The sequence below is a fragment of the Syngnathoides biaculeatus genome, chromosome 17, assembly GCF_019802595.1.
Source record: "Syngnathoides biaculeatus isolate LvHL_M chromosome 17, ASM1980259v1, whole genome shotgun sequence".
NCBI lineage: Eukaryota > Metazoa > Chordata > Actinopteri > Syngnathiformes > Syngnathidae > Syngnathoides > Syngnathoides biaculeatus.
In genome coordinates, this window is record NC_084656.1 from 7177224 (window position 1) to 7190216 (window position 12993).

Here is a 12993-nt window from a genome sequence, read left to right on the forward strand (position 1 = left end):
TCTCACTTGAACTCTGAATCGATTCTTAGTAAAAGCCATCGAGCAGTAATTAAAATAATAACATTTTAGCTAATTCAGTACATTCTAACTACTTGCAGGTTAAATGCAGTACATGTGCATGTGTCGGGCAATTTTAATTTCTCACTATAAGTATTGTTGAAAAGGTCGTTCGTTAATTAGTTAGTGTGCCTGGGTGATGCCAGGAAGTACATGCAGTCATCAATGTGCATCTACTTTGTGTCATTTTTGTCTGTTGTTGTCCCGTGAGATTTTTCAATTGTTAAAATTGTGCCTTGGCTCCATAAAGGTTGGAAACCACTGACATCATTGACAATTGATCCACAAGGGGGAGCTAAATCTCTCTCCCAAAGAAGAAAGAAGAGTGAGCTGATGAGAATGTGAGAAATGTTCTGTAAGATAAAAAAAAAAAAAAAAAAAAAAAAATGGGGGATGAGCTGACGAAGGCCTTTGATTAGCAAACTGCAGATCAACATGCAGGGCAAGGCAAATCAGTGGAAATAACACAAAGAATAATACAAAAACACAAAGCTGTCCTATTATTAATGAGGTTGTCATGGAGGCCTAACAGCGTACCGGATGTTTTGACGACTGTTTATGTCATAATCAATTATTTACATTCCACCAGTCTGACTGAAACAATAACAGCACAGTAAAGTGAATTCCTGCTATATTGTGCTATACTGCAAATTTTTCAAGTGATTCTTGTTTTTTAAAAAAAATTCCTCATGTAGGCAAGTCTGCATTTAAAGTTGTGGTGCAAAAGGACAGCACAGAGAAAAATTTGAAAAGATGCAGCCTAATTAAAAGCAAGAAGTTTTGACGTTTTAAAATGTGTTGTTCTCAAGGAGCAGTGAGGATGTATGCTTGTGAATACGGTATTGATAAATGTTCATGATAAATTAATAAATGTTATGGTAGCAGATGTCCAACAATGTAACATCATTACATTTTCCATTAGACTGTCTATGGTAGGTGGGCCTACAGATTTTTGCCCCAAGATCTACTTTTCAAGCAGCCAATGGGGGGTGGGCTGAATGTATCATCACCGCGAAGGGAGGGTGGGGGGTGGCGCGACTGCAATGGAGAAAGCAAGACACAGTGCAATGACAAGCCAGAAGAAGCCAAGAATGGCTTAATACTCTGTCATGGTGCTAGGAATACAGTGTTATTTAAAAAAAAAAGCGGTTGGGTACAGGTGTCCAGTTGTTTGAGAAAGAAAAAAAACATTTCTGTGGCTTAAAAGAAGAATCATGAAACCCATTGTAGTATCTAAACCAGTGAGAGAAAGTGAAGAGTAGAAGCCTCCGATTGATTGCTGTGTGTGTGCGTGTGCTTATTTTAGAAATGTGGGTAGTTGCGTACATGAACCAAAGTTTTGATAACAAAGGTGGTAGCTGCACAGATAATGGAATAAAGAGAATTCCAAAAACTAGCGCCATCATGACGATGTGGAAACATTCTGAATTCAAGCCAAATGAACACTGCGATCCTGGTAACACCAACGAGCTCGCTCAAATTTTGTGTTGTCACAACAAATGCACAGCTATAACCTCAACATGACAAAATCCATTTTAAACACAAACTATGTCTTCAAATGGGAATTAAAAACATGGTGGGATATTTCCAGTCATCTTGCAATTATGGAACACTTCACAAATGTGAATATGCCACACATATGCGCTCATTCTAAAGAGTATACTGCTTCTATTGTAAGATATGTAGCCATACATGTTGACCAAACAGCATTAACATAAAGCATCCTAAAAAATATGCTATCATGACAGGCATAAACATATACAATATATTAAGAGAGCATGAGCAATGGATAACACAAACATATTGTACAACCAGTATAAAAAACAACAGAATAACAATGCGCACACGCACACGCACACACAAATATATATCTGTGTAAATATAAGAGAGTAAGAGAGAGAGACTTCATCTTTGTTTTGTAGAAGTCTTTCAAGTTTTCAAATGTCAATCAAAATTGATCTTATCCATTCAAATGTCTTCATTAAAAATGTGGCTTGTGACGACTGAGAATAAAAACCATGAACTTCATGGAAAATCCTGTAATTAACAGTGGTGCGTGTGTGTGTGTGTTGTTTTACGTGAGATTATGCCCACACATTTAGCATCCGTTTTTACACACACACACACACACACACACACACACACACACACACACCACACACACACACACACACACCACACACACACACACACACACACACACACACACACACACTCTACCAGCTGTCATTGTGTTCTGATTAGATACTTTTGTAAATAGGGCTCCATAAATATATGAATGTATGTGACAAACAAAAATCGTGGGTGTTTATTTCTTCCTTTTTGTGATCTTCTGTGGTTGTGAGAAATTGCTTCTCCCGCAATTCCTACATTACAACTTACTCGGATCACGCAAAGACATTCAAGCAGACAGAAAAAAAAAGTTTTTAACCTTTTGTATTATATAGGTAATTGTTAATATGTTGGTAAATATCCATTCATCCATTTTCTTAACTGCTTATCCTCAAAAAGGGTAGCAGGACTGCTGGTGCCAACCCAGCTATCAACGGGCAGGAGGCAGGGTACACCCTGAACTGGTTTCCAATATTAAAGAATAATTGCCAAGTCTTAAAGTCATTAATTTAGTTAAATTTGATCCGTTTTCTCTTAAAATGTGTCGTCACACATTTTTGTTTTATTCCAAAAACAACAAAAATACCCCTCCAAAGAAATAAATAAAACAATAAGCTGTTATGGCGATATGATACAACAGTCAATGAACACTGTCTTGTATAATAATAAATATTGCACCGCTAAACAGCTGTTTTATGTATGATGGAAACTTTATTTTGATTTCCTTTATCTATGTATTTAATATGTATTTTGGGGGTAGATACATAATTTATCATTGATGTTGCATGTACAGTATCTGTCATTATGTAGTTTAGTGGTAGACCTTGTAAACTACACATATATTAAAAATTGGTGCAAATGACATACACATAATATCATGTAGCTGGGATTGTGTTCTTTTAGGTTTCGAGTCAGAAGATGCAGACTTTGTCTCTTTTCTTTCACGTTTGAGGGGCTTTATCACCTCTAGAAAGAAACTCAACAAAGTCTTATGAAATGTGTCGAATGGGATGAAGTAAGAGGATTACACACTAACACTCACAGCACTAATGTACAGTAACACTCAATTTTCCACAGTGCCAAATGACATTTCCTACAGTAAACATGAATCATATTGCCATTATGATGAATTATTCTTCAATGCAGAGGAAAACCCTGGAAATAAATGCAAATACTGAGGTGATGGTCCTTTCGGGGTGGCCCATTGTGATGGGTACAATTCCTTGTACAATGGTTGTGAAACTATAACCTGGTCCGATGAAGCCTTTGATCTAAACTGTGATGTCAGTGTATTAATTGATGTGCCAAAATTCCAGTGAAATTAGGAGATTTCCAGGAAGTGTATCATAAGGCTAAGTGGCAAGTGGGCAGACTTCTTTGGCACACCTTAAATCTAGAGGTGTGTTTTAGCCTGCCGTATCTGTCACAGTCTAGTTAAATGGTGTTCTGCCAAACTACCTGTCATGGCAGGAGCATGTGGAGAGGGAGTAAATAAGGTGAGGCAGATGACACCAACGAACACCAGAAGATTCCCTTCATACACAAAGGGGTGAGTGATGTGAAAATTCAAAGTTAACTCATTCACTCCCAGCCCTCTCACCTAACATGAAGATTTGAAATATTTCTAATTGTGCAGGCATCGATTGCAGTGAATGAGTTGTTGAGTTGAGTAGCTGCTCCCAACTGTCAGCCAAGAGCAGTGAAAATGAACAGATTTTTGTGATTACATATTGTCCATTTACACACAGAGATGTCTCTATGCAAGACTGAGTGGGGTGAATTTAAAGGGAATAAGAGGAGCCACTTTGATTGGACAGGGTCAAAGTCAGTTGCGATCATGCTTCCAGCACCGCATAGCTCCCTATTTTGTGCTCTGGTGTGCTGGTCCACAAAATGACTAACACCGAGTCCAACATAGTATCTTCATATCCACACAGAGGTATCCCATGCACAGTGCCAGATTTACGGAAGTTACAAAAATAGTTAAATGGCATCACAGATGCAACGTTAGCCACAGTGGACATTTCATTTTTTTTTTTTTTAACGTTCACGTTTAGAAAAAAGATGTGTTGCCTGCATGGAGCCTACTGGATTAAAGGTAACGTGAAAAGCAAAAGTAATTTTGGGCTATAGTTAGACATTTAGTTTTCTGTTTAAAATAAGATTAAAAGCTCAATGTTCTTTCAGATGGCTCTGATAGTAGAAGCCATAGTAGAGACATAACCCCTATTATGCGGTTAGGATTGTGTAAAAAAACCACAAGTTAAACATGTAACAAAATAGCTAAATATGGCATTGCTTTGTGCTATGACAATTTTGTTAGAGTGCATTGCTGCAGGGTTCATATTTATAAAATATTTCACATGAACTATATTTAACTATTCACACTACATCCCACTGAATTCCTGTGAAAATGTGGTAAAATGTTGACTTAATCCTTGGGTAGTTCAGTCAAAGTTTCCACAAACCTCTTCAGCCTAGATCCAAAATTATGAATGTAATTCTTCCTCGGTTTCCTTACACTGTGTTAGACCGCAAGTGATTCCATTTGTTACGCATGACAAAGTTCCTGCAGTAATTAAAAAGATATGTCCAAATAAAGTTAACGAAGAACAAGTATGAACAGTTTCTCCTCCGAGGCATTCAACGTGCTGCTCTGTGTTTCACAGAATGTGCAGAATGACACACCTCTAGTGAGATAAACATGGCGTCGCCTTTGCACACCTTGATGTTCATTTTGTGATAGTTTGTTGGGTATTATTTTTTTTGTTGATATGATGAATGTGTGGTGGAAGAGCTCGAGACAATTTAGCAATTCACATCCCATCAATTTTTAATGTGCCTAATCCTTATTGGGTTTGGAGTGAGCAGGAGCCTATCCCTCCCAGCTGACTTCGGGCGACAGCCGGGGTACACATTGGATTTATTGCCAGCCAATCACAGAATTTTATAACACAACAAACTCTTAAAGTGAAGTTCGATCACACCTTTTGGCTGTAGAAAAAGTGTTGCATGAAAATAAGTCTTTTTACACAATGGTGACTGCATTATTGGCAGTGGCCTCATGTGGGAGGGTAATAGAAGTATTAGTAGTAATAGCAGCAGCAGTAGCGCTCCAACTTCAGGAATTGCCTCTACGAAGGTGGAGATACCGAAGAATTCCTGGTAACAACGAGACAACGTGGGTTCATTCCCACATCTACTAATTGAACTATCTGCTTTTTCTCTCGTTGCTCAACAGCAGCAGCAGTAGTAGTAGTTATTCGTAGCAAAGAGCCCCCTCCTGGCCAGGAATTGAATAGATTCCGAGGATTTGCTAAATCTATGCTTAATTGGGGAGGAAAATCTTGCAATGCATCGATTAGATACTTCTGCCCACCCTTGGAAGTAAACAAAGCAAAGAAAATTCATTTTTATAGCACATTTCATACACAAGCTTAACATGATTAAAAGCATGCAAATAGATTGAAAATTTTGAAAAAGTACAATTAAAACAGCTTTTAATGCAAGAAATATCACTGAAAAGTGAAAGTACTCTAAAACGCATGAGAAAAAAAAGAAGATTTGGATTTTAAAACACACCCTTGGGGCTGATGTCACCTCAGATGGCAACTCATTCCATTTTTTGCAGCATAAAAGTTAAATGCTGCTTCACCATGTTTGCTTTGGACTCTGTACTCCATTATTAGACCTGAGTCAGTCGATCTCAGAGCTCTACTGGGGATGTAATTCATTAGCATTTCGTTCATGTATTCAGGACTGAAACCATTCAGTAGCAGAACCAGTACCAGTACCTGTAGCAGAGCTTTAAAATGTATTGTAAAACTGACTGGAATTCAGTGTAAAGACTTCAGAAATGGAGTTATACGCTCTGACCACTTTGTTCTGGTCACAACCCGCGTTGCAACATTCTGAATGAGCTGCAGCTGTTTAACGCTCTTTTTGGGGAGCCCATTCAAAAGACAATTACAATAGTCTAGTCTACTTGAGATAAAAGCATGGATGACTCTCTCCTGGACTGCTTGACAGTCAGCCAAGATGTAACCTTGAGTGTGAGTTGGAATCTTAATAGTAATAGTAGTATAATGAATAATGCTAATGTAAAAAAAAAAAATGCAGCGTCTTGAAAGCGTTGGTTGCCTAGCTTCTCCTTTGCTTGCGTTGTACCAGTAATCCCAATCTATTATTGCCATTAAAATGTCTCCAAGGTTAGGACGGTGGAAGCTTGGTCCACGGATGACCTGGCTCACCAACAACTAAGTTTACAGCATATATAACAGCATGGCTCAAAATAAACAACCGCTATAAGTAGAGTTACTAAGGATCCAATATGTTTTACTTTTGGAAAAAGAGAAGTAACATGTGAATGGTGATCTTTTTTTGTGATCTTACTGTACATCTTTGATTGGCAAAATTTACCATCTGTGCTACTGTTAAGATCAAAGAGACCAAAAGGTAGCTGATATAATTAAATTCTCTGTTCTCAGTTAACTACTCAAAGTGCAATGTGACAACTCAAAGAGAGTCCAACAATACCAGCAATGCAAAAGCATAATCTACATATTCGACACCTAGAAGGGAACATTACAGAATTGATACTTGTTTCTTACGATGCAATTCAGTTGGGAAACAATGATAAAACAGGATAAATGTCAAGGACATTCATTCCTAACCTTTGGGAAAAGCTAAATGTGATGAAACCTCTAGGTTTCCAAAAAGAATGAAGACAGAAATGAGCTGATGCAATACTTTACTTTTTGCCTGAATTGGAACACAAGTAACTGGAAAAAAAAATACATACGACAGGCAGGATCCTGGTGATTTTTGTAATAGAGCATAGAGCTGCTGCGGTTATGAGATACAATGGAAACGGCTTAGTTGGGTTTCAGTTGTGTGACGAAACCTTCCAAATCCGCACTGAGCTGCCTTCGACTAACAAGTTCAAACACAACACAACTGGCCCTCATCTCATAAAAAACAATCAAGGATTTAACTGAAGCAGAAATGTTTTTGATGGTAAAACCTTTTATAGCACATTTTCTGGAACCTTTTTTTCCCAGAAGTATGTTTACATTTAATCAGTATTTCATTGTATGAAAGCCTTTTATGGTTGAAAACTAAAGTTGAACATATCCTGGAACATTCCCCAGTTTTCATGTGCTGTACTTCAGAAAAGTTATGTACTCACTGTGTCTGAGTGTTGTTGAGCTCGTGTTCCGTCTCTATCTGCAGCTCCTGGAGGTGAAAGATCAACTTCTTGCTCAAGACAGCAAACCACCACAGTCCTCCTCCAGTGTCCTCCGCAAACACCACACCCTACAACAAAGAATTCATATGACTTTAGACAGTATTACTGGCAACATATCAGGAGGTTGTGACAATTTTGGAATGATTAAATCTGAGCCAAGCAGAATGAATTTAAACACAGCACATTTCTTCCCGCATGGCTTTAATTCATATTCCTTTTCGGTAGTAATGGCGTATTACAGAGCATGGCACCTTTACTATAAATCCACTCATTCTAAAAGAGAATAAAAATATTGCAACATATCACTGAAAGGTTTGTTTTGCTGCTGAGAAAAGATGGAAATTTGCACAAACGTTGGTCATAGCCGATCCAACCATTTGGAATCTCTTGAGGGAAAATAAACAGTGTGGCGTACTAAATAAGGCTGACTAGATGTCAAATGGGATGACGAAGGAAAACGTATAATACTTCTCTCACAACAGAATATTTTAAATGCTGTAAGGAAAGACCATAAAAATATTGTTAGGGACAACAACCTTTAGAGCGCATGAGTGAATGTCATAAAGACAAACTACGGAACACAACATAGCGTACAAATACTGGAAGATGCCAAGGACTCATTTGAAAAAACAAGAGGAAGGCCAGGCTAGATTATGATACAAAAGTAGAAAAACACGTCCGAATTTGGAGATCAAATTGTATGGACTGATGAGACTGAGATATCAATGTTTACCATGATGAAAAGACTCTAGATTAGAGAAGGAAAAGCTGATCCCCAGTATACAAACTTATTTGAGGTAATGTCATGGCGTTAGTTTGGATTGCTTCTTCTGGGATGGACTCACTAAGCTTCATCGAGGATTTGTAACACGATGGTCACAGAAAATTTAATTAATGAGACTCAAATTTAAAAAAAAAAAGTAATTGACAAAAGAAACAAAGGAGTTCATCAAGAGCAATGTCAGGAAGGCTACTTTGGAAATGTAATTGGTTACAATAAATTACCCAGTTGAAAATCCAATAGTAGTGGAATTATTTCAATAACTTGCATTTAGATGGTTCCTCTAAAAAAATGGATTCAAACCATATATCATTATTTTGTGATTGAAAATTCTAAAACTTGGTTGTTGCATGTGTACAGTAAGTGGAAAACCACCATACCATACTATGCTTGATGTAATGATAAATGTGCTGAAATTAGACAATATCACCTCATATGATGACCCAGATTAGTGCATCCATCCAATCATTTATCCTCACTAGGGTCACGGACACACTACAGCAGGGGTGCTCAATGTGTCGATCACGAGACAGTCTTGGTCGATAGTGGGACCACGTGCCCCCCTCCAAAAAAAAACATCAGCCAATGTTCCCTTCTAAATTGAGCACATGTGTAATTGTGCACTGCTGATGCAGTCTCTTCGCAATTATTCTGCTTTGCGCGCAAAAAAAAAAAAATCCAATGCAAATTTTACATACAGCTATTCAGTTTGTGGCATTTTGCAATGTGATTCAAAGAGTGAGGGATGACTGGTTGTTTACATCCAATGGCACAACTCACATACGTACTGTAAAAAATGAAAGAGGAACCCACAGGTTTCTTTAGGCAGAACACGCAACATTCTCCAACAACGACCGCTGCTCCGCCACACTCTCTTTTTCCTACTTTACCTTATACCCGCCCGCTCTTAAAGATGTACACTCATAATTACAAATGTTACAGCACTTACGCAGCCCATCAATGTGTTTTTTAATGACAGCGTCCACCACCGCTGTTTTAGTTAGCAACACAGTCTGGGCAACGTCAAGTAAAGACGAGCTAGGCATGCTCCTTATGTTTACTTTCGATATTAACGGAGAAAGTTACAAAAGAAGTTCTGTTGTTTTAAGATGCAATGACTGTTGGAGTATGTAAATAATCAAAGAAAAAGTGGTTAAACTGGACGAGATTTTCTGTTTTCCGAGTGGGAAAGGTCTGGTCTGAAGACAAAGTAGAAAGTGCAAGATCAGATGATGTGTAACTTTAAAATTCCACATTCCACACATTCACACATATAACTTTAACCTTAAAAATTATGCTTTTCCCTCAGAGGGCCATTTTAACTATAACACATTTACGGTAAAATTTCCTCATCATATTACAAATGTAAAAAAAACAAGTCTGAAGTCTGAAAAAAGGTTTGCTCAAGTATTATTACATTTATTACAAACAAAAGTGTTTTGTATCCCTCCAAAATGTGTTCAATATATAAATGCTATTAATGAAGACAATTTGCAATTTTGGTACAGCTTTAGGAAAGAAACTTGATGTACAGACACATGCTATGCTTCACCTGGTCACATAAAACAATTTGGCAGGTAACCCCCCCCCCACCCCTCTCAGGCTATACAGCATGTATTTTACCTACTAAAGTGGAGACTGAGGGGGACTGATCCCCAAAAACAAACAACAAAAAAGAGTGCATAGTGAAAGTCTAAATCAAAATGTTTGGAAAACACACACTGTTCTAAAAACGACCACAGAATATTCATTCTAGACAGTAAATGGTAGGAGAAAGTAAAATTGTGAAACATTTCAGCAGACAAATGCGTCAGATTGTGACACGCAAGGCAACATGATGAGTAAAAGCAAAGCTTGCCATGAATCACCAGCTGAGGGAGAAAAGAGGAGAAGGCAGACAGACTGAGGAGGCAGGAGGAGGTGATCACAGACCACAGAGAGCAGAGGAGATGCACAAGGACATCACGTGGGAGGATTCAAGTTGGTGGCGGTAGCGTGGGCGTGTCTGAGCTCGTCCTTCCATGGCGGCTGTCGACTGAGAGACAGCAGCCTGGATGAGTCACCCTGGCAGAACATGCTGATCACGCTCAACGCCTCTGAGTCATGTGCTCGAACATGATTGGGTTTCAAATAAAGATCTCAGACTGAAACTGATAAAGTTAGTCAGATTTGCTTCTTTCATTTCCAGCCAGTTTACACAAAAAGACCATATTTTAATGACTTTTTAAAATCAATTTACGCTCTTTTGTATTATTTTGCGACAATGACCTGTTGTAAAGCAAATTTCTTGAATGCTTTAATTTACTATAGGTTTTATGCTATTGTATTGTAATGGTCAATGTCCAATTACCAGTGGTTAAGGAATGAGGCATTTACCATTCAAAGAGCTGCTTAAATAACTGTTAAACTGAAATTAATTTATATGACTCATTACACTGCAAAATGCAATTTTTGCTGACAAACAAAATACAGAGATGATTTCAGTTGAAAAATATGTTACCTTTAGTCACATAACACCCAAAAAATACCAAACCGCAGTGAAAAAACTGAGGCATGGAAAGTGCCATGTGTTGCTAGACCGTAGGTAGGTGCAGTACAATAATAATAACAATAATAATAATAATAATAATAATAATAATAATAATAATAATAATAATAATACATTTGCTGAGCTGCTTATCCTCACGCCGGTCATGGGAGTGCTGGAGCCTATCCCAGCTGTCATCGGGCAGGAGGCAGGGTACACCCTGAACTAGGTGCCAGCCAAATAATAATATTAATAATTCCAATATGTTAGATATAAACAGGTGGGGTAAACTTTGATGACAATTTCCAAGAGTTCTTCTTCATCTGGGGTGTCATCAAAGATAAAGTACTGTATACATGTAGTTTCCCAAAAACAGGCCCTGATGATGATGTGCGTGTTTCGGTAAGCATAAGTGAAGAAACTTGACTACAGGAATGTGTATGTGGCTAGCGATTTTAGCAGATATGAGCTTGGATTTAATGAGAATTTCCATGTTATTGCAAATGTGACTAACTAAAAGCTATTCCATTGTACCCCCTATATATAGAAAATCTACACTTGCATTTACAGCTAAAATGTTGACAAAAATGCCATATGTCTGTCATCACGAGGAATGTCACAATATTTACAATATCAACTTCTCTTGAAAAAAAATTGACACAATCTGCAGACTCAATAAATTTCCACTCCACAGCCTTGCTTCATGTTCAACATTTAGATTCACACAACAGAGACACTTAAGGGAACGCTAACCGTTTGTTGTGTTCAGTTAGCCTGCGAACGAATGAATTGAGCTAAACACCTCGCTCCACTGCAGTGATATTTAAAACATCACAGTTTTGCTCCGAGTTGTTTTTTGTGTGATTCCCCAGTTAAGACACATGGGGACATTAACATTTTTATTAATCATAACCTCAGTGGGATACATTATTCACCCAATAGTGGACTGCAGCAGAAGTCAACAGATATTTAATTGACAAGGGCTCATTTTCAGAGTGACAGTAGCCGGATTTACATGGAGACCTTTTGTCATTACAAATGAAATCATTCCGATTGAAAATATTTGGCCAACTATTTACATGTGCGGGCATCTATATGCATGTGGACGACTTAGAACAGCCTGTGACATGCGCACTTCGTTGTGAATGTCAAGATGGAGGTCGGTCATCTAGTCAGCACAGTACTAGGGAGTGTTTATTATTAAAATAAAAATAAAACTTAAGTAGCCATATTTACACTGTGTGTAAACAATGATCTCACCGCTCATTTACATCAAGATGAAGCGTACACAGACCCCAAAGAACCCCATACAGGTACATGACCAAAATTTGCTTCTGATCAGTTCAGCAAAAAGAATAGCCCACCCCTTTGAAACTGAATGAAATTCCATTTGGATACGGCCTGCTTATTCCGATTGAGGAATAAGTAACATGAGCATTTTCATTCAGTTTGGGGTTCTTAGAGGGCCACTGTCATGAAATGCATGATTTTTAGTATGTTATTAATGAAAAAAATGGCAGCCGACGTGGACCCATGCGTTTTTTTTTAACCACAAAACATGATTTTGACGTATACAGCTTTTTGTAACTCCCGCCATGAAAATCCTCTCGAGGGATTTGTTTTCGAGAAGAAGCAGGAAGTGACGTATATGGCAGGACCGCCCTCAAGTGGACTCGTTTGTTTCTATTAGTTTTACCTCCAGGAAGGGAACACATATTTCCTTCGTGTTAGCCAAAATGCCAGCTTGTTGCATTGCTGGACATTGCTTGAACACTCAGGATGATGGATTTACCCTTCATAAGTATGCAAGAGACCAGACTTGGTTCGTTGTGAAAAATGGATTGCATGGGTGCAATGGACGAGAGCTTCGTGGGTTCCAAATGACAGATAGGTGTGTATACAGCTACTAAAAAAAATAATAATTTGGGGCGAACCACGTAATTGGTCTCTCATAACATAACAAAAGATCCGCATACGTATGACATGCGTGCTAAATGTGTCGATGTGTGCGTCGGATGACGTCGCCGCGCCGGCGAAGGCTGCGTATCGGGCTCGTGGATGGCGGTGGCTCTGAGCAACGCTGCCGACAATGCTGCACTCAGCCGTGTGAGACAACAACGCCGTAAAGCGCCCGACTCGACATTGTTGTTCATCGCGGATGGCGGCGGCTATGAACAATGCCGTAAAGCGGCCCGGCTTGGTGCCATGATAAGCCACTTCGGCGTCAAAAATGAGCCACCCCGGCCAACAAGGCTGGCGGCCTTACGT

The 12993-nt window shown here is 38.6% G+C and overlaps 1 protein-coding gene across 1 annotated transcript in view; it reads right to left on the bottom strand.

Annotated features, from left to right (window-relative positions):
- Window positions 1-12993, bottom strand: part of LOC133491124 (uncharacterized) — a 63772-nt gene that overhangs the window by 21533 nt on the left and 29246 nt on the right. Inside the window, exon 4 of the mRNA XM_061802024.1 lies at window positions 7358-7485. Within this exon, the coding sequence (XP_061658008.1) occupies window positions 7358-7485 (128 nt within the window). The remainder of the gene's footprint in view (window positions 1-7357; window positions 7486-12993) is intronic.